Below are 19,781 nucleotides of genomic sequence, written 5' to 3'. Positions count from 1 at the left end.
TGCCATAGGAAAGATCGAAAAATCTATATAGAATTAACGGAATTAAAATGATACCATCGTTGTGATGATTTTTGGAATAAAGAGTTTTCTAACGACTCTTGAATAACAAATAAAATATCATCAAAATTGGACGACTATATCATATAGCTGCCATATGAACAATAGCTTTGATGTTGTTTAGCCTTTGTGTATTCTGTTCGAAATATTTGATGACTGCAAGGGTATATAAGCTTCGGCTTACCGAAGCTAGCTTCCTTGCTTGTTAAAAACGATTTAGAACATTTGGTAAACACGGTTGCTGTTTGAGATATGCATTCGAGACAAAGCTCAAAGAACATAATGAAAACATCTCGAACGACATTGAGGCAGAAATTCTTTTAAAATGTGTTAACTATGCTGTTAATGCTATATTAGCATTGATTAATGATTAATTCATATAGAGCAATTTTAATGTTTCGCAGTTAAGTTGCACATTCTTTTTTGATAAAACGGTTAAAGATAAAAAGCTGAAATTTTAAACTTTATTTGAAAACATATTTATTTTGCGAAAAAAAATTTCGAAATCAAAAATATCAAAAAAGGGGCGGAAGGGGTCGTTACTCAGTGGCGGCATGTTGTCGAAAAGGTGTCTCGCTTACGGAAGTGATTTAGCCAAAACGGGTAATCGCAAACACAAAAACCAAAAAGATTCTTAAAATGTACAGTACTATGCATAAAATGAACTAGGATCAGAAAAAAAAATGAAAATTGCAAAAGTTATTAGCTTTTAAAAAAAAAAAAGTTCGATTTTCGAGCTTCTTTTCTCACTAACTATTTTCTCAATTAAACAGTTTTCAATATTTCGGGATAATCCTAGTTCATTAGTTAAAGGAAACAATTAGGAACATTTAACAAAAAATTTGATGACGATTGGCTAACCCCAACGCCTTCAATTACTTCCGTAAGGTCCGAAAACGTGGTTCCGAGATAAACGCGTTTAAAGTTTTGGCTTCAAATGGCCGGTGCTCGACATGTGCTCCATGTAAAGGCCTTTAACTCTTGTAAATTTTAAAAACTTTGGAGCATATATATATACGATAAGCAAAAAAAAAATCGATTTTTTTTCGGCACAAGGTGAGAACCTGCCTTAAACTCCATTTTACACATAAGGTATTTTATCTGCTTAACCCAAGTTTTATAATATTATTACGCCGGAAAAATAAATGCTTTTAGAACTATGCCAGTCGATTTGTCTAAAAAAGATTGGAGCCCATCAGGACCTACAAAAATTCAACCGGATAAGAGGGCATGATTGACGAAATTTTCGAAATACTCAAAAATACTTAACAAATAAATCAAATTGTTAAAAATATTGTTTCACCATAGTAGCTTTATATTTTAGTTATCATCCATATTTTCTGGCGGTTTTTAGATTTGTTACTTTAGCTTCTTTATGACCAGAAGAGTTAGCAACACTGATGATAACTTTTAAAAATCTTAACGGGCTGTTGAATTGCTCCATACTTTGGTACAAGTAGCCGTGGGAAATGTTGATCAACGCTATTTGCTGGATTTTTGTCACCAGAGTCGATATTATTAAACCAAATTTCTGGCACACGATCATTCCAATATTCTTCCAAAGTATTGTAACATAAAAACAGTGTTGCCAACTCTTCTGGTCATAAAGAAGCTAAAGTGACATATGAAAAAAGCTAGAAACCGCCAGAAAATTCGGTTGATAGCTAAGATTTAAAGCTATGATACTTGACTTGACTTATTTATTAATTATTTTTGAGCATTTCGTAAATTTCATCAATCTCCTTTTCTTCTGCTGCATTTTTATAAGTCTGATTGGTTACAATCTTTTTCAGACAATCTGCTGGAACTTCATAGTCTGGCAGCATTTATTCTCCCGGCGTAATCCGTAACTACAAATATGATATTAAATGATATACAAAACAATGACGTCTCTCGATGGCAGGTTTTCGTAGAAACAGATGAAACAAACGTTATTATGTTCGTCTGTGAAAAAGCAGTTGACGAAGACTTATGTTTTGTTGGCTTGACATGTGCGTGCAAATCGCAAAGCTTTGCATTAATGCTAGATTTGCAATATTTGCAATAGCATTTTAGGTCATCGGATCTATAGTTAACCAATCCTTAAACGCGGGGTTTTTGCTTGTAAATTTTCGGCATTTTAATTCTCACACGCGGTCGATTTGAAAACTGTGAAATGCCCAGATGGTGATGGTATAAAGCTTCCAAAAACTGATAAAAATGTAAGGATCCTTTGGCACATCGATGTTTCTTTACCATTCCATTGCAAAAATACTGCAAGTTTGTTATGTGCGGCCAAACAAAAAAAATTTAAAAACTAAATAAAATGTAAACAATGTATGTTTACCAACGGCCGCCGATAATAACTTATCGATCATGCGTGAGTCCAGGCAGGGTTGCGATTTTTTTTAAGCCTCCGGAACTGGTTCCCAAGGAGTTACTGAGCCACAAGTGAACCAAAGGTGAATTTGGAAAAAACTTGAGTGCTTTTTTCTGGCGAAGAGAGGATTTAAAAAAAAGGGCAAGGAGAATAAGTGGCGAAAATCAGTGGTTTCGAGTTGCAGAAAATTTGATTAATTAATGTTAATAATTCCTACCTAATATTCCGGAGCGAATATCCGGTCAGGAAAAAGAAAATTCAGGAGGAATAAAAAAAGACCAGCCACCAGGAAGGGACAACTTTTCGCCCCGAAAATTGGCCACTCATTCCTGGGTGGCCACAGGTTTTTATTCCAAACCTATTAAAAAAAAAATCAAAAATCGTATACCGACCGAACTCGCTAACAAAAAAAAAGACTACAACACAAATAAAAAAAACTACCCGCAAGTTCCAAATCCATAACCTAACTTATATAATTAATTATGTAACCCGCCCGAATGAAATTGTTAAAATATTTATTTATTTAAAATCATAATTATTTATTTACTAGAAAATTAACTAAAGTCGGATTATGATGTTATTATTTATTTATCCATAATATTCGCCCTATTTATTCCCTACTTATTCATTATTTATTTATTTCTAATTTATTATTTGATGTTTCTTGTAATTCGTCCCGCGGTACCGTGGTTAGGTGTTAGGTGTAATATATGTTAGTATGTAAGTATAAAAAATTATGAATTATAACGTGTTACAAGAAAACAAAACATGAGTGAGTAGAGTTTGCAATAGGGGGGTGAGATAAAATAAATAAATCCACGAATATGATAATAGGGAGGTGCAATATAAGATGCACCCATGGTTGGGAGGGCCTCAGAAAACTCTAATTCCATCTTTTGAGTCCATATGTATCTGTCCCAAAATCCATTGTTTTTTAGTCCATGTTCAGATTGTAGGTTCAAAATTCCGTTTTGTTTATTTTTGTTGTGTCTGCCGTGTAAGTGTTCGCTATGGTTGTTCCTCTCCCTGGGATATCGATGGCTAGTCGGCAAGCTGGACTACACACCCGAAAAAGGCAGGACATGACAAGTTATTAAAGTGTGGCATCGTAAAACATAAAAAACAAGAAGGTTGTCATGTCCTGCCTTTTTCGGGTGTGTAGTGCAGCTTGCCGACTAGCCATCGATATCCCAGGGAGGGGAACAACCATGGCGAACACTTACACGGCAGTCACAACAAAAATAAACAAAACGGAATTTTGAAACTACAATCTGAACATGGACTAAAAACAAACGGATTTTGGGACAGATACATATGGACTCAAAAGATATAATTTGATTCTTCTGAGGCCCGCCCGACCATGGGTGCATCCTATATTGCACCTCCCTAATATGTAACTCGTGGAAATATTTATTTCATCTCACCCCCCTATTGCAAACTCTACTCACTCATGTTGTTTTCTCTATCTCGTTATAATTCAATTTGGTACTTAAATATTAACATGTATTACATCTAACACCTAACCACGGTACCGCGGGACGAATTACACGAAACATTAAGCAATAAATAATAAATAAATAGAGTGTAATAAATAATAAATAAATAACTATTGTATAATAAATAATAAATAAGTACGGCGTATATCACATGTTAATATCAAGGTTTCAACTACTTCATTTACTTTACTTCTTTTTGGAATTAATTTTTGGACTGTTGGATTATTTCATAAATATTCACTTCATATTTTGTCTTTGATTTTAACTTAAATCTAATTTGTTTGTAATAAATAAATAGTTAAGCTAAACAAAAACCTGAGGGCCACCCAGCGATGAGTGGTCAAATTTTTTTTTAAAGAAAATTTGTCCTCTTCCTTTGGGTGTTGCTCCTCCTTCAACTTGTCCAAGAAAAATAGATCCGATGTCTTCTTCGGGATTGAATCTAAACACCAATTTATTACTCTTTACTTTGAACACTTTTTTTTTGTTTTTTTTTTATTATTATTTTACTCACTTTTCATGAAAAATCTTATTAAATTTTGAAAATTTTATGCCTTCTTGATCACCTTCCGTAACCTCTTCAACAACCTGCACTTTTTCTTTTCTTTTCCTCTCCTCGCCCAAAAAAATACTTAAAGTTTTTCAAATTCAACTTTTTGGTTCACTTGAGAGTTATTCCTGGGGAACCAGTTCCTGAGGCTTAAGAAGTCGCAACCCTGCCTGGACTCACGCAGAATCGATAATTTGTTATCGGCAGGCAGTTGGTAAACAAACATTGTTTACATTTTTGTTTTGTTTTTAATTTTATTTATCGCCGCACATAACAAGGTACCGGATGTTATTAAAAAGCTAAAATTCCATCAATTTTGCTTTGAAAATAGCTATAATTCCCGCTAGCCGCTAGTTTTCAATTTATCCCGCATATTGCTTTTGAAAACCGCTAGATCTAGCGGGGAAAAAGCTAAATTGGCAACGCTGCATAAAAACGGTGGACGCCACAGAACCAGTGATGCCAAAATTTTTTCGAAAAAAAAGGACAGATTAAGTTATAATTATAACAACATAATGTATGGCGATGCAATCCGAATCTGAAGAATGAATACATGTACATGAATGAATAGCTATCGCAGCTTCTTGGCAACAAGTTTCTGAAGTTTTGACCGGCTCGAAACTAATTTTACTTGATTTCACTAAACTTGATGTATTTTGCGCATGTTTTTTATCGTCATGTGCGCTCTTATTTGGTCAATTTTACAGTTAATACCTTGCCATTAACAAGGCAAGTCTGAATTATATCGGCTAATCCAATCTTTAAAATCGGGCTGCAGTAGCCAGACATCCCAAAACATTTGCTTATAAATTTCTTTTGACATTTTTAATTAAAAAAAACAAATTTTGAAATTGCGTGTTAATTACCGAAAGAGAGAGTGCAAGTAAATCGAAAAAGATTTGTTTTTCGATGAATTTTTTACCGAACTGTCGATATAAGCACGGCAGACGAAAAGCCACCTGTTTCATGTTTTACAGCTGATAATAAATTTAAATTGGAGCGTGAAAGCAACTATTTTAGAAAAAAAATTAATATTAGATTTAAAAAAAAGGACAGATTTCCGGATGAAAAATCTAAAAAAAAAAGACAGATTTCAGGTATCCGGATGATTTTCAATTTTTTCCGAATAGAGCGTTAAAAACAGGACAGATTTGTCCGGAAAAAGGACAAATTGGCATCACTGCACAGAACTGCAAAAACATCGATCAGAACATTAATGCATCGTAAAATTTCAAAATATCGATTTCAGTGCTTGTGAAACCGATTTTCGTAGCTCTAGTGTTGGCTAATACTGCAGTTCAATTGGCCTATATACATATGTGCATGCAAATTGTATCAAACACAAGAATCTTTGTAAACAACAAAAAATGAGTGGCGAAAAGGCCGAAAAGGCCAAAATTAGTGCCCAGATCAAGCACGTCCCGAAGGACGCCCAGGTGATCATGTCCATCCTTAAGGAGCTGAATATCCAGGAGTACGAGCCGCGCGTGGTTAACCAGATGTTGGAGTTTACCTTCCGTAGGAGCCAAACATTTTTTATCTGCTTTACATTTTTGTAATTGCTATACCTGTTTCAGGCTACGTGACTTGCATCCTGGACGACGCCAAGGTGTACGCCAATCACGCGCGCAAGAAAACCATTGACATGGACGACGTACGTCTGGCCACCGAAATGACGTTGGACAAAAGCTTCACCGGACCGCCGGCACGTCACGTTCTGGCCAAGGTCGCTGACGTGCGGAACGGCATGCCCCTGCCGCCCATCAAGCCGCACTGCGGTCTCCGCCTGCCCCCCGACCGCTATTGCCTCACTGGCGTCAACTACAAGCTGCGGGCAACCAACCAGCCCAAGAAAATGATCAAGTCAGCGTTGGAGGGGCGCCCACTTAAGACAGTTGTCAAGCCCGTGTCCAGTGCCAACGGGCCAAAGAGGTCCCACTCCGTGGTGGCTAAGCAACAGGTGGTGACCATTCCCAAGCCCGTGATCAAATTCACTGCCACTACGACTACTAAAACGATGTCCAGCTCGGGAGCACCAGTTTCGGGCGGTCTAGATGTGAAGAGCGAGCCCAGTGGCTCCGGCGGGGACCTCAAGATGGAGGTAGATAACGACGCGGCGGCTGTAGGCAGCATTGCCAGCGGATCCGGATCTGGAGCCGGAAATTCCAGCGGGGCAGGGGGATCCTCCTCCGGCATGGGAGTATCTATCAAGCGGGAGCGCGAAGAGGAGGAAATTGACTTTATCGCCAACTAGCAACACGAAGATTCTCACCTTAAATATATTTTATATTTGAAAAAATTGAACACCAAAGTATTTTTGAATTTTTGATCAACATCATCAGTCGATCTAGACCTGTACATAATTTCTGTCTGTTCGTGTCTTTTTCAGCTTTAACTCTCTCTCTCTCGTTGAAGCTTTACCAAAAGTCTTGTAACCGTTGCTGGTTTAATAGTGCAAAAAAAAATTATTTCACCGTGTTTTTTTAATTGGCGAGCATCAATAAACCCTTGCAGTGCAAAGGGTATTATAATTTCAGTCAGAAGTTTTCTACGCTTTGAAAAAGACACCTCAGAGTACATAAAGTATATATATTCTTGATCAGCATCGCGATCTGAATCCAAATACGTCTGTACGTCTGTGCGTCTGTCCTCCTGTCTGTTTTTACGCAAACTAGTCTTTCAGTTTTAAAACTATCTTGCTGAAACCCAAAAGTTGTGTAGTTATTGCACGCAGTATATAAGTCGGAAAGGGCCGGATCGGCCGACGATATCGGATAGCTCCCATACGCGAAAATGAAATAATAAATTCTTACGCCGTTGTTTTTGATCAAATCGACTTGAATTCATCCAGATAAAATACATATATAAATTATGGAAAAAAAATTATAACGTCGTTGTTTTTAATCCCACGAGCACGATTTTCAAAATATAGAGTTTTTTAATAAGCCTTGAACTAGAAAAAAAAATTAAAAATCCGACAACGTTATCATATAACTCGCATAGGAAAGATCGAAAAATCTATATAGAAATAACAAAAATAAAATTATAACATCGTGGTTTTTCATCAGACAAGCATGATTTTTGGAATATAGAGTTTTCTAACGAAAAACATGGCCGTGTAATAAAAACATCGACGTTATCAATTTATTTCCATTTATTCTATATAGATTTTTCGACCTTTCCTATGGCAGCTATATGATAGAGTTATCCGATTTTAATAACATTTAATCCGAAATTCAATAGTAGTTAGAAAACGCCATCCGGAAGAAATCGAGTCGATCTGATCAAAAAAAAACGGCGTGAGAATTTTGTATTTCATTCTTCCGTAAGGGAGCTATCCGATATAGTTGGCCGATCCGGCCCGTTCCCACTGCGTGCAATAACTACACAGCTTTTGGGAAAGTTTCAGCAAGATAGCTTTAAGGGGCACAACTAGTGTGACGGCCTAAAAAAATGGTGATGTTTGGGAATTTTTATAAAAAAAACTACTTGATCAATTCTTTTCAAATTTTCAGAATATATTTATACATGTTTTAAGAATGTATAGTGAAATTTTTAAAGAAAAAAGTTAAATATTTTTTAAGTTATAGTCGATCTCCAACGGCGCTAAAAAAAAAAGTGCCTTAACTGCTGCAGTGATTCCGGCCCTCTCCGTGGACGAAATCAAAAAATGAAAAATTCTCGTGAAACTAGATAATATTTTTCATACCATGAACTACGATAAAAAAAAAATATCAAAAAATGACAAAATGGCAGCGTTTAAAAAAAAAAAATCGAATTTTAACCAAAATTTCGGTCGTTTTTTGCCTGCCAAAATTCGATTTTTGATCGGATCAAAAAACCGATAGTTCATGGTACGTAGAACTATATAAAGAACATGTAAAAAAAATTTGGTAGTGATAGGATCATTAGTTTTTGAGTTATCACTGCAGCAAATTCGGAAAATGCTGTTTCGAGAAAAACGCGTTTAAAGATAAAATGATCGCTTGCACTGCTATGAGAGCGGCTGCTCTTAAAATTGCTATAACTCAAAAACTATTTGAGATATCGATTTTAAATTTTAATATGTTATTTTTAAAGGTGTAATCCACCGAAATATGAAAAAAAAAATTTTTGATTTTTTTAAAACTTCACACTAGTTGTGCCCCTTAAAAGTGAGAGACTAGTTTGCGTAGAAACAGACAGAAGGACAGACGGACATACGTATTTCGATTCAGATTGTGATGCTGATCAAGAATATATATACTTTATGGGGTCTGAGGTGTCTCCTTCACTGCGTTGCAATCTTCTGACTGAAATTATAATACCCTTTGCTCTGCAATGGTATTTTTATACAGTAGAATCCGGTTATAACGACTTTCAAGGGACCGACCATTTTTCGTCGTTATAACCGGAAGACGCACTAAGCAAAAGGAGGAACAAAAAATTTTTTTTTGATTATTTAATGGTTGCTGTATTTGTAATAGGTTTTTAAAATAAATCAAATTAATTTTTTAATTAAAACGAAAAATTTAATAAATTAAATTCAAAAACATAGGTTTTTCTAAATACTGAAAACTATATGAGTTTATTTTTGCACATATTGCATTTGGCAAATTAAAACATTCAGTTTTACTCGGAAAAAAGCAGAAAAAACTAGAAATATAACGGGACATCTCATGGAATAGACTATGAGGTCTGCACACACAGTGTGACGTCGGCATTGCACTTCGACTGTCTGTCTCTCGCAGCAGCGTTGTTAAGGCGACAGCTAAAACTAACAGAGAGTTGTGCCAGTGCAAGATCCTTCGTGTCGCTGCTACGCACACAAGCAAGGGTGCCGATCACTGACAAATACATACATTTCTAACAGCGTGTTTTGATGCTTAAATTTGGAACTATGGCACTGTATTTTTTCCGGTACGACGCAATATCCGGTTAAATTTTCCAATTTTCTTGAGAAATTTCATTCTTATAAGCGGTTTGTCGCTAAAAGCGGAAACGTTTTAAGCGGAGGCCCTTTCATATAACTTTGTATGGGGACCAACCAAACCATCGAGTTTTCGACGCACAACCCGGACGGACACTATAAGCGGAGTCGTTATAACAGGATTCTACTGTATTTGTAATTAATAATTCTTTTTTAAAGAAATCAGCTGTTCTGCATGTCGAGTGGAAAAGTGCGAAAAGTTATTATATTAATATAGTAACTAGGCTATTAAAGATAAAGTTCTATATGTTTGAAATTTTTTTATGTGTAAATATATTGTGAGAATAAGAAGCAAATAATTTTGTAAAACATACCCAAAGTCTTTAACAATGTTAATTTTTAGGAAGCTAACGTTTAATAAATATAGAATTGCAGATCCGAGAAAGAAAGAGAGAGCGCTTGAGCAGTTTCAAATTTAGTCATATATTTATTTAAAGTTCTGAAGCCAACAAATATGTCCATATGTATTTATAAGTGAAACTAAAAAATGTTTAAATAAAGTGTTAAACATTTTGGCAGCCTAAAAAATCATAATGAGTTAAAAGAGGAATTGTTATTTTAGAGCTCAAAAGACGCAGCAGCCGAATCATAACACTGTGCGACAAAAATGTTTAAGTTGATTTTTTCTTATTTTTCACTTCTACTAGTCAAAATAAGAATATAAGTTTTTGGATTTGTTAATATCAATAGCCAATCAGCTTCTACGCACACTCAAATGTCCCAAAAACGCGTGTTTTTGCATATTTCACAGCCTTATAATCACATATTGGGAAAATATTTTTTCACTGTTATAAGCGTTTTATGCAAGTTCAATATCTATTAATTAAAATGTATTAAGCAAATATACCGTTAGGCTTTTATAACAATGCTTTAAAATTTTTTTCTCCCAGCTCTATACTCTGGGCGACTACGTATGGAACTTGTTACGCGAGGATACCTCTGAAAAAGCCAAAAAAATCTGGAAAAAAATTCACTTAAAAAAAAATAATAGTTTATTGGAAGTAAAAAAAAAATTTTCATAATAATAATTTCATAAAATGTATCATAAAAAAAGAAAACCTATCACTTAGAAGGTGGCATACATATTTTTGTGCATAATTTATGCATCTTAACCGAAAACAATCAAAAAAGTAATTTAAACAAACATTTCGTTAAATTTTGTCGCACAGTGTGATCGGTCTGATTACTTTCCATGGAACATAGCCTTCTGCGGGTCATTCAGCCCCGCTCAAATCAACGCTGTAAGCTGAAAAGTCGATCTTCCTATATTATTAACGCCTTCTATTTTAACAAGGAAGGAAGCTAGCTTCGGCTTGCCGAATACCCTTATATACCCTTGCAGTCATCAAAAATGTCAAACAAAACACATAAAAGCTAAACAACATCGAAGCTATGACAATTTTTCTTTTAATTTTCCATATTTTTGACTATCGATCATATGGCAGCTATAGGATATAGTTGTCCGATTTTGATCAAATTTAATTCGTAATTCAAGAGTCGTTAGAGAACGTTATGTTCCAAAAATCAACGATGTTATAATTTTATTTCCGTTATTTCTATATAGATTTTTTGATCTTTCCGATGGCAGCTATAAGATATACATAGTGGTCCGATTTCTATGAAACTTTTTTCTCATTTTTAGGGTTGTTAAAAAACTTGATATTCAAAAAATCATGATTGTGGGATAAAAAACAACGATGTTATCAATTTATTTCCATTAATTCTATATATATTTTTCGATCTCTCCTATGGCAGCTATATGATAGAGTTATCCGATCTTGATAAAATTTAATCCGAAATTCAATAGTAGTTAGAAAACGCCATCTTGAAGAAATCAAGTCGATCTGATCAAAAACAACGGCGCGAGAATTTTTCATTTCATTCCCTCGTATGGGAGCTATCCGATATAGTCGGCCGATCCGGCCCGTTCCGACTTATATACTGCGTTCAATAGCTACACACCTTTTGGGAAAGTTTCAGCAGGATAGCTTTAAAACTGAGAGACTAGTTTGCGTAGAAACGGACAGGAGGACAGACGGACCGAAGGACAGACGGATTTCGATTCAGATCGTGATGCTGATCAATAATATATATACTTTATAGGGTCTGAGGTGTCTCCTTCACAGCGTTGCAAACTTCTGACTGAAATTATAATACCCTTTTGCTCTGCAAGGGTATAAAAATAGTCTGCAGGCAAGCGCCCACCTTGTCGTCGTCTGGCGCCTTGAAGCGGAACTTGGAGCAGAGCGCGGTTATAGGTCTAATGATGCAGGACACATAGTTGCAGATCAGGGTGCTCCGACTCTTCTTCTGGTGCGCGGCAGCGGTTCTTCGATTTGACCTCGTCCAGGTTGATAATCTTAAAGGACTGACAGGGCCTGCCATTCGGACGCAGGCTGCTGATTGAGAGCTACAAGAAGCATCGATCAACTTTTGAGGTCCTTGAACATGTTTCGATGATCTGTCGGCCTGCCACCAAGATCGTGTTGGTCTTACCCATGTTGCGCCGCTGATCACCATGTTGGACAGATTGTTATGTGCGGCCAAACAAAAAAAAATTAATAGACCAAATAAAATGTAAACAGTGTTTGTTTACCAACGGCCGACGATAATAAGTTATCGATAGACTCGTAGTCCGGACAGGGCTGTGACCTTTTAACACGGTTGCCAGATTTGGCTCTTTTGAGCCAAAACTGGCTCTTTTTTTTCTCGTTGGCTCTTTGGCCCATTTTGATTGAAATTGGCTCTTTTTTGCTAATAGCGATACAAAATATTTTAAATTAAAAGACGAACTCATTTTTTAATTAATGCATTTTTTTTGTTCAATTTTAAAAGTGATTAATGTCTGAAATCTAAAAGTGCCAGATCGAAACTAAATTGCTCCGCTGCAGCGCGCTGGTATGGTAGCTCTAAACAAGTGTACTGGTGTTTGGCGTTTATTGTTGTGACTCAAAGTGATAAATTGTGCAAAATGGACAAGTAAGTAAAGAAATAATGTAGATTTGTGTATCTCAAATGCAATATAGCTAATTTATTCACATTTTAACTTCAAAAAGTTTAAATAAAACCGCGTTCCAGCCGTAAGCACATACTGAGACATTGCAGAAAAATGTTTTGTGATGTTTTTTATTACTTTCTTATGATAAAAGTTAAAAAAAAACAAATAATAAATAAAAATTTGGCTCTTTTTTATTCGAATTGGCTCATTTTTAGTCTTTTTTTGGCTCATTAAATTTTTTTGAAGTGGCAACCGTGCCTTTTAAGCCTCTGGAACTGGTTCCCCAGGAATGACTAACTCCAAAAAGGTGAATTTGAAAATTTTTGAGTATTTTTTTTGGCAAAGAGAAAATAGAAAAGAAAAAGTGCATGAGGTCCAAGAGGTTAGATCGAAGTTATCAAGAAGGCCAAAAATTTTCAAAAATTATAGAAAAAATTTCATGAAAAGTGAGTTAAAAAAATATAAATAAAAGATAAAGTGTTCAAAGTAAAGAGGAATAAATCGTTGTTTAGATTCAATCCCGGAGAGGATCTTGGAGCTAATTTTCTTGGACAAGTGGAAAGAGGAGACACCCCCAAAAGAAGAGGGCAAATTTTTTTGTAAAGAAAAAACTGGCCACTCACTGCTGGGTGGCCCCCAGGTTTTTGGAGCTTAGCTATTTAGTTATTAAAACTAATTAGAATTAAGTAAACAAAAGCAGAAACCCAAATGTAAAGTCCATACAAACGAATTAATCAAATACTCCAAATATTTATTCCAAAAAGAATTAAAATAATCACATATTTATTTATTTATTTATCTGGATATTAACATGTGATACAGCCAGCTTTATTTATTATTTATTATGCACTATTTATTTATTTAATATTTATTATTTATTTTGTTACGAACTGCTTTTTGGGTGGGCAGTGCCGCTAGCTCAGTGATCTCATTTGGGCCAAGTTCACCCCAATTGCCCGCAGTCCGACAACATAAAATACTAACATCGATTACGGTCGTCTCACAACACTAAACTCTCTGCGATCACTAACAAAATGTAAACAAACAAAGAGAGGTAAACATTCAAATACAAGGCGGCGGAAATTTGGATCTTTGGGTGGCCATCGGTGTTATTGGCCACTGCGTACCCACCCAACCTAGGATGCCCGGTAAGTATTGTCACTGCATCCCCCATAATGGGTCAAAAAGTCACTCCAGGCGACTAATTCAACTCCATATCCCCCACATCATCTTTATAAACTGGTTTTAATCATTCATGTGAGTACAGATATTTAACATTTCGCATCTAATTCATTTCCTCAAAATCTATTTGTTCATCTAACCTCAGAATCAATCAACCGCCGTATCAGTATATTTAGCGGTCAAAGCTAAATTTAAGAACAAGGAATGGACACTCTCCGACAAAAATGTTCTGCCACCCTTGTATCGGCAGAACTCTCTGGGTTACGCGGCTTAAATTAAGGTCACCTAATCCTGAGGAGCTCCAAGGGAAAAGGAGGGACGCCGAAAGGTATGGGAGATTTACACACTCGATTCCTTCATCCTAATTAATTGCGACCCTTTTATTTTAGCAACCGTCGATCAAGGGTGAATCTTTGGAAGGACGCACAATAGACTTAACAATATAAGGTATTTAAATTCTTAAAAACTACACATTATATTCATTGATTTTCCTCAATTTCAGGAAGTGGTGGGTTTGGGCTCGGCCCACCAGGAAATCGCACCACCAGGAACTCGGAGGCTTATGGAATTTGGCTGGCCAACCTCGTGGTACCAACCGCTCGCGAGGAAAACTGGCCACTATCGGAGGCACCACGACACGGAACGGACTCACCGGAGATCTGGAGTCCGAGAATGTTGACTGGGTCGCTGATGATTCCCTCACTCTTGCGTAAGCCGACTTCGTTTCCTCCAGAAAAATTATTTGTACGAAAACGGCGTATCTTCCAAATTGATTATCTCCAATCAGGGAAAATGTGGATCTCCTCCAAAATAAATTATACTGAGGCTACTCCAAAATGAACGTGGTACTCGCAATAATATGTAGCTTCTCCAAAAATATATTATGTAATCCAAAAAAGGTATCGTATATTTGCTCCGCAAGAAAAGTTATACAGTCGAATCCCGATAATTCGTACCCCGCTAAATCGAAAATCGCGATAATTCGTAAAAAATTCTGTCCCCTTGAAAAAAACTCGTTAATTCGTAAAAATTCCATACAATTTGGTCCCCTCGTTAATTCGTAGTATTTTGCGCAAAGCAAAGAATATTGAACCTCTTATAAATCGTATATTTGTTTCGTAACCTCTTATAAATCGTAATGCGATGCGAAATTTTTTCAGCTAAAGCACCGTTAGATTTTGCAGACAGCTATTCCGCCTTTATGTCGCTATGCATTATGAATTTTGTGTTTCTCTCGCTGTTTTCGTTTAGTTTGCTGATTTTTTTCGGAGAGTAACAGCCTTCTGTGAAAATGTCACAAAAACGTACGCATAAGACGTTATCAAACGCGCAAAAACAAAACATTATTTCAGCGATTGACAATGGAACAAAAAAAATTGAGGTGGCAAAACAATTCGATGTCGCTCCATCAACAATAACATCAATTCTACAGAAAAAAAGAGTTTATAATGCAAGCATCCCCTAGTAGTAAACTGAAACGACAGAAACATGCTGAATACCCGAATATAGAAAAGTCTCTACTTTTGTGGCTTACACAATGCCGTCAATGTTCCCATTGCAATTATTATAATATTATGTTATTGTTTAATTTTTCTTTAATATGAAAACGTACAAATGAATGTTAAATTATGTTTGTTTAATTTTAATAAAGCTAAATACATATGTAAACATGATGAGAATTGTAAAAACCCCGTTTATTCGAATTTTTCATTTTTGAGCCCCGTTAAATAGAAATCTCGATAAGTCGAATTCCCGTCTAATTCGTAAAAAAGTGACCCCCTTGCCATTTCGAATTATCGGGACTCGACTGTATTTTCTTTGGCGAAAAATAACCGTCGAAAAAAAAGTGACTTCTTCAGAAATGTATTCCTTGCCAAAAAAGTGGTGCCTCCTCCAAAAATATGGTGTTCTTTGAACAATGTGGCTTCTCCAGAAATATTTATTGGGTTTCTTCAAAAAAAAGAATCCCGGGGCCCTTTATTATGGGACCCCGGGTTCCCTAAACAAAAATAAACATTTTATTTTTACAAAAGAAAACTACAAAAAAAAACTAACTCACTTTTCACAAAAGTTTCACAATGCCATTACGAGTACAAATCCCCGTCCACCACGCTTGTCTTTTCCGATACCACTAAACTCTGATCCGTAATATCACGCCATGTGCCCTACCATCTCTCCCAGGCTCTCTCGAAGATGGGTCAACGGACATCCCCAAGGCCATCTAAGAGAAATCCTAAGCCCAGGTTACATGTTTACATTTTACATGATCTGCCCAAGGCCCAAAAGGTGGCGCTGCCCTAACCATCGCTATTTGATCTAATCTATCGATAGCTCCTCCTGGAATCGACTCCAACTGCAACATCAACCAAGGATTTCGAGAGGTGCTACAACGAGGTTTTGCGAAACGACGAAATACTTGGTAGCTTTGGAGGAGACCAGGAATACAGGCAGTTCGTACGGCGCCCAACGCGGGGCCCACGCTTGCCGGGAAGTTTTGCGATCGATTTTCGTGCTCTCGTTTAATTTGTGTACCCATTTCAGCTCACAACTGGATGTCTGTGCCGTGGTACCCCGCCAGACTGCGACTCTGGACTGACGAACGTGGCACCACTCCTTGGCTCGACCGGTGAGGAAAAGATGGAAGTGTCTCGCTACTTCTGCCGTGGACGCTGGTGATCCTCGCTTGGAAAGTCGCCAGCCCGGTGGTCCTCGATGCGCCAGGTTTGGCCATTTCCATCCGGACCCCTGTACCGCTCGGCCTCCGGAGGATAACTTGGCCTGGTGCTGGCCCAATCCGCCGATATGTCCACTCTACGCTTTGGCTTCGGCGGGACCAATGGAGGTGGTGGATACGGTCTGCTTCCCTTTGGAACGGCGTCTTGCCTTTGATGCACCGAAGAATGAGCTTCCGCTGCTGGTGGCTGTTGTTGCCGATCGGTTTGTTCTCCGGCTGCGGGAGAAAGCCATGGATCTGCTGGCCTGAGAGCGTCGTTCAGGCGCTTCATCAACTCCAGGAATCCTTCACGGATTTCATCCCGTATCGACTGACTCACTCCCGCCTCCTGTGCCTTTCGGTACGTCTCAGCCGCCTGCGCGATCGCCACATTCACTGCCGACTTCTCCTCCGAAGCGATCAGTGATTTTGCCGAGTTCCCGTCGCCTAGCTCGAGCAGTTGCTCACGCTCTACTCGAGCAGCACCCTCTACGTCCGTTGGCCGAGGAGCATCTTCGTCTCCTCCAGGAGGACCCATCGACCTCAACTGGTGGTCGTGCCTGTTCCCAAAATCCCTATCTTTCGGCATTCTTCACTACAACAAATATTTCTTATCCTAATACCACAAAAATATATAAATAACAAGAAATATCGCCACTACAAAAATTAATATTACGTATGAATAAATAAATAATGAGAATAAATAATGAAATAAATAATGAAACAAATAATGGAATAAATAAATAAATCAATGGCAAAATAAATAATGCAATAAATAACAGAATAATAAATAACAGAATAAATAAATAAATTATGAAACAGCCAAAAAATATAACGCCTGAAATAAATATTAATAAATAACTAGAAATCACCACTAACTATAAAACTCTTCGAGCCACCAGATAACTAATCTCTTTCAATCTTTCAGCTCCTACTGTGGGGAGATGAAATCAACGTCGCCGGTGGACTTCCGACCATAGTACGCCTACGCATCGCCAAAAATCTTCCTAATTTCCGCCCCTCTCGCAGCCGCTCGTCAACTGGTCTAGCTATCACTTTAAGTGATAGCTGCCAGTTAAGGACTCCAGCCGCTCCTGGACTGCTGTTGGTTTTCTTCCTCATCTGCAGTTTCCATCGCAAATCGAGGGACTCGTGCATCGCGTGTACTTTCAACGGGCCACGAGTACCAATTAAGTTGTTAAAACCGACAGGAAATTGGAAACCCACAGACGGAAGAAAAACCCAGGAATCCACCTCAAATTACTCTCAGACAACAAAAAATATATACAAATAAATAAATTAATGGCGCCCAATTTAAAAAAAAAAAATAGATACATGGTCGAGGCGACGACGTCTCGCGAGGAGCTGACTTAGTTGGTCAGTCCTTCGGAACGGTGGCTTGCAGACGTATGCAATTGCATCGGGATGGGGGACTGGCGAACTAAGGAGAAGCTGAGGAAGTGGGAGGCTTTTCCAGAGTGCTGGTCAAATGCTCCCTGGTCGCACAATTGAATTTTGAAAATGGTTGAGGCGACGAGCTGGCCTAGTTTCCGGTCACTCTGAACGGTGGCTTGTAGACGTATGCAACTGCATCGGGAAGGGTGACTCGGGAACTAGAGATCAGCTAAGGAGGGTGGGAGGCTTGTCCAGTAACATGCTGGCCAATAAATAGTCTCAATTGCTTTGTAGTGTTTTTTTTTTTTGTCATATTAATTTATTTATTTGTATATTTTTTTTTGTTGTCTGAGAGTAATTTGAGGTGGATTCCTGGGTTTTTCTTCCGTCTGTGGGTTTCCAATTTCCTGTCGGTTTTAACAACTTAATTGGTACTCGTGGCCCGTTGAAAGTACACGCGATGCACGAGTCCCTCGATTTGCGATGGAAACTGCAGATGAGGAAGAAAACCAACAGCAGTCCAGGAGCGGCTGGAGTCCTTAACTGGCAGCTATCACTTAAAGTGATAGCTAGACCAGTTGACGAGCGGCTGCGAGAGGGGCGGAAATTAGGAAGATTTTTGGCGATGCGTAGGCGTACTATGGTCGGAAGTCCACCGGCGACGTTGATTTCATCTCCCCACAGTAGGAGCTGAAAGATTGAAAGAGATTAGTTATCTGGTGGCTCGAAGAGTTTTATAGTTAGTGGTGATTTCTAGTTATTTATTAATATTTATTTCAGGCGTTATTTTTTTTGGCTGTTTCATAATTTATTTATTTATTCTGTTATTTATTATTCTGTTATTTATTGCATTATTTATTTTGCCATTGATTTATTTATTTATTCCATTATTTATTCCATTATTTGTTTCATTATTTATTTCATTATTTATTCTCATTATTTATTTATTCATACGTAATATTAATTTTTGTAGTGGCGATATTTCTTGTTATTTATATATTTTTGTGGTATTAGGATAAGAAATATTTGTTGTAGTGAAGAATGCCGAAAGATAGGGATTTTGGGAACAGGCACGACCACCAGTTGAGGTCGATGGGTCCTCCTGGAGGAGACGAAGATGCTCCTCGGCCAACGGACGTAGAGGGTGCTGCTCGAGTAGAGCGTGAGCAACTGCTCGAGCTAGGCGACGGGAACTCGGCAAAATCACTGATCGCTTCGGAGGAGAAGTCGGCAGTGAATGTGGCGATCGCGCAGGCGGCTGAGACGTACCGAAAGGCACAGGAGGCGGGAGTGAGTCAGTCGATACGGGATGAAATCCGTGAAGGATTCCTGGAGTTGATGAAGCTCCTGAACGACGCTCTCAGGCCAGCAGATCCATGGCTTTCTCCCGCAGCCGGAGAACAAACCGATCGGCAACAACAGCCACCAGCAGCGGAAGCTCATTCTTCGGTGCATCAAAGGCAAGACGCCGTTCCAAAGGGAAGCAGACCGTATCCACCACCTCCATTGGTCCCGCCAGCACCAGGCCAAGTTATCCTCCGGAGGCCGAGCGGTACAGGGGTCCGGATGGAAATGGCCAAACCTGGCGCATCGAGGACCACCGGGCTGGCGACTTTCCAAGCGAGGATCACCAGCGTCCACGGCAGAAGTAGCGAGACACTTCCATCTTTTCCTCACCGGTCGAACCAAGGAGTGGTGCCACGTTCGTCAGTCCAGAGTCGCAGTCTGGCGGTGTACCACGGCACAGACATCCAGTTGTGAGCTGAAATGGGTACACAAATTAAACGAGAGCACGAAAATCGATCGCAAAACTTCCCGGCAAGCGTGGGCCCCGCGTTGGGCGCCGTACGAACTGCCTGTATTCCTGGTCTCCTCCAAAGCTACCAAGTATTTCGTCGTTTCGCAAAACCTCGTTGTAGCACCTCTCGAAATCCTTGGTTGATGTTGCAGTTGGAGTCGATTCCAGGAGGAGCTATCGATAGATTAGATCAAATAGCGATGGTTAGGGCAGCGCCACCTTTTGGGCCTTGGGCAGATCATGTAAAATGTAAACATGTAACCT

At 38.3% G+C, this 19,781-nt stretch overlaps 1 protein-coding gene and 1 long non-coding RNA gene across 6 annotated transcripts; both read left to right on the top strand.

Moving 5' to 3' along the window:
- The first annotated feature begins 5,739 nt into the window (after positions 1 to 5,739).
- Positions 5,740 to 6,766, top strand: LOC108101954 (transcription initiation factor TFIID subunit 9). The gene is made up of 2 exons (XM_017206540.2): positions 5,740 to 5,980; positions 6,040 to 6,766. Exons 1-2 carry the CDS (start codon positions 5,830 to 5,832, stop codon positions 6,714 to 6,716), a joined length of 828 nt encoding a protein of 275 aa, XP_017062029.1. The 5' UTR covers positions 5,740 to 5,829; the 3' UTR covers positions 6,717 to 6,766.
- Positions 6,767 to 12,783: 6,017 nt separating this feature from the next.
- Positions 12,784 to 17,652, top strand: LOC108086335. Of its 5 annotated transcripts, XR_006245748.1 has the most exons (9): positions 12,784 to 12,875; positions 12,942 to 13,139; positions 13,339 to 13,577; positions 13,779 to 13,939; positions 14,001 to 14,058; positions 14,114 to 14,320; positions 14,399 to 14,510; positions 15,943 to 16,237; positions 17,253 to 17,652. It is a non-coding gene; the product is annotated as an uncharacterized LOC108086335 (long non-coding RNA). The 5 variants fall into 5 exon arrangements; XR_006245750.1 differs by lacking the exon at positions 14,399 to 14,510; XR_006245746.1 differs by having other exon boundaries at positions 14,114 to 14,510.
- Positions 17,653 to 19,781: the final 2,129 nt, after the last annotated feature.

This window comes from Drosophila ficusphila, unplaced genomic scaffold (genome assembly GCF_018152265.1).
Source record: "Drosophila ficusphila isolate 14025-0441.05 unplaced genomic scaffold, ASM1815226v1 contig_668, whole genome shotgun sequence".
In the NCBI taxonomy this organism is placed as follows: Eukaryota; Metazoa; Arthropoda; class Insecta; order Diptera; family Drosophilidae; genus Drosophila; species Drosophila ficusphila.
This window is presented reverse-complemented; position numbering and strand designations above follow the sequence as displayed.

What these genes read in the sequence shown, in the direction of transcription:
- LOC108101954 (XM_017206540.2), top strand. Translation starts at nt 5,830, where the DNA reads ATGAGTGGCGAAAAGGCCGAAAAGGCCAAAATTAGTGCCCAGATCAAG. An exon ending in GATGTTGGAGTTTACCTTCC is followed by an intron (nt 5,981 to 6,039) that starts GTAGGAGCCAAA and finishes TACCTGTTTCAG; the next exon opens with GCTACGTGACTTGCATCCTG.